General features: G+C 71.4%; 1 protein-coding gene across 1 annotated transcript in view; it reads left to right on the top strand.

The window, feature by feature from the left end:
- Positions 1–1827, top strand: part of LOC101632388 (ras-specific guanine nucleotide-releasing factor 1-like) — a 43565-nt gene that overhangs the window by 6854 nt on the left and 34884 nt on the right. Inside the window, exons 10-11 of the mRNA XM_012734885.1 lie at positions 248–496; positions 1481–1822. Coding sequence (XP_012590339.1) covers positions 248–496; positions 1481–1822 — 591 coding nt within the window. The remainder of the gene's footprint in view (positions 1–247; positions 497–1480; positions 1823–1827) is intronic.

Genomic DNA, 1827 nt, shown 5'->3' with positions numbered 1-1827 from the left:
GGCTGGCCGATGGGACGTCAGGCTCTTACTGGCCAGCCGCAGAGGGCCGCTGTGTACAGGCAGTGCCCTGGGACCCCCCCCCACCGCGGCTCGCCCTCGGGCCGGGCAGGGAGGGCTCCCGCGATGTCGGGGTTCGGGGGCGGGGTGAGGTGTCACCACGGGGAAGCAGGGCGGAGGAGCGGTGTGGGCGGTGTCCGGCCGGCTGGGCGGGGCTGGCCACCTCCGGAGCGCTGCGCGCTGCCCGCAGGTCGGATGCCTCGCTGTACTGCGACGACGTGGACATCCGCTTCAGCAAGACCATGAACTCCTGCAAGGTGCTGCAGATCCGCTACGCCAGCGTGGAGCGGCTGCTGGAGCGGCTGACCGACCTGCGCTTCCTGAGCATCGACTTCCTCAACACCTTCCTGCACTCCTACCGCGTCTTCACCTCGGCCGGCGTCGTGCTGGACAAGCTCGTGGCCATCTACCGCCGCCCCATCAGCGCCATCCCCGCCAGGTGGGCCCCGCCCGCCGCGGGGAGCCGGCTCGCCCCAGAAGCCACGAGGGAGGCGCTGCCCGTGGGGCTCCAGAGAAGGGCTCCTGCACCCGGGGTGCGGCAGAGGAGGGGGCCCCCAGCTCCCCCCGGGGTGGGCAGCTGGGCCCAGGGAGACTGGAGTACCAGGCCGGCCCCTGAGGCTGGGGCAGAGGGGGATCTCGTCAGGCCACTGAGCCCCCTGGCCGGGCCAGGATCCGGGAAGATGTGGCCCTGGCTGGGGCTCCTCTCCTGTCCCCCCACTCCCACCTCCAGCCCTGGCCAAACTTCAGCCTGGAGCGGGTACCGGGAGCCCAGGGTCTAGGGCAGCCCAGCCAGCACCACGTGGTCACTGCAGACCGGCCGGGGCCAGAGCTTAGGCCAGGACTCGCTCAGCGGCCAAGTGATGGAGCTTTGCCAGCGGGAGTGCCCAGAATCTTAGTGTGGGTCCCAGTGGGGAGACTGGAGCAGGACACGTGCAGGGGACACTGCTGCCCCCACACATGGGACAGCGAGGCGGCGGGTGGTGGCAGGCGTGGGCGGCCCCACCCCAGGCTGCCAGCAGAGGTCAGCTGCAGGCTGGACCCAGGCCCCAAGGCCCCTGCAGGAACTGGAGGGGGGGCCAGTGCATCAGGCCACCGTCTCTACTCACACCCAGCCCTGCAGGCGCCTGCTCAGCTGCCCAGAGCTCAGCCACCACCTGCCCCAAGCTCCCGGCCTCGGGCCAGAGTCCCAGCGCAGGGTTGTCTGGGCCGGAACCCAGGCGCAGGGGTCAGACGGCCCTGCTCGGCCTGTCCACCGCCGCGGCCTCCGCTGAGCGTCCAGAGCCTCTGCCGCGGGTTGGGCAAGGCGGCGGGGCCCTCTGAGCCCGAGCCCTCCGCAGCACGTGGATCCTGGCCTGTGGCCAGTGCCCGCACCCCCATGGGGCAGCGGGGGCCTTCCGGGGGCTGACCGTGCGCCCCCCACCAGGTCGCTGGAGCTCTTGTTTGCCAGCGGCCAGAACAACAAGCTCCTGTACGGGGACCCCCCCAAGTCCCCGCGTGCCACGCGCAAGTTCTCCTCGCCGCCACCCCTGTCCCTCGCCAAGACGTCCTCCCCCAGCCGCCGGCGGAAGCTCTCGCTCAACATCCCCATCATCACCGGCGGGAAGGCTCTGGACCTGGCGGCCCTGGGCTGCAGCCCCAACGGCTACACCGGCGTGTACTCGGCCATGTCGCCCTTCAACAAGGCCGCGCTGGACCCCGGGAAGCTGTACGTGTCCAGCAGCCTCAGCAGCAAGGTTCCTGACGAGGGCGACGCGGCTGCTGAGAAGCCGG

The sequence above is a fragment of the Condylura cristata genome, unplaced genomic scaffold (assembly GCF_000260355.1).
Source record: "Condylura cristata isolate star-nosed mole 26May11 unplaced genomic scaffold, ConCri1.0 scaffold00087, whole genome shotgun sequence".
In the NCBI taxonomy this organism is placed as follows: Eukaryota; Metazoa; Chordata; class Mammalia; order Eulipotyphla; family Talpidae; genus Condylura; species Condylura cristata.
Note: the sequence above shows the minus strand (reverse complement) of the source record. Positions and strands in the feature narration are given on the sequence as shown.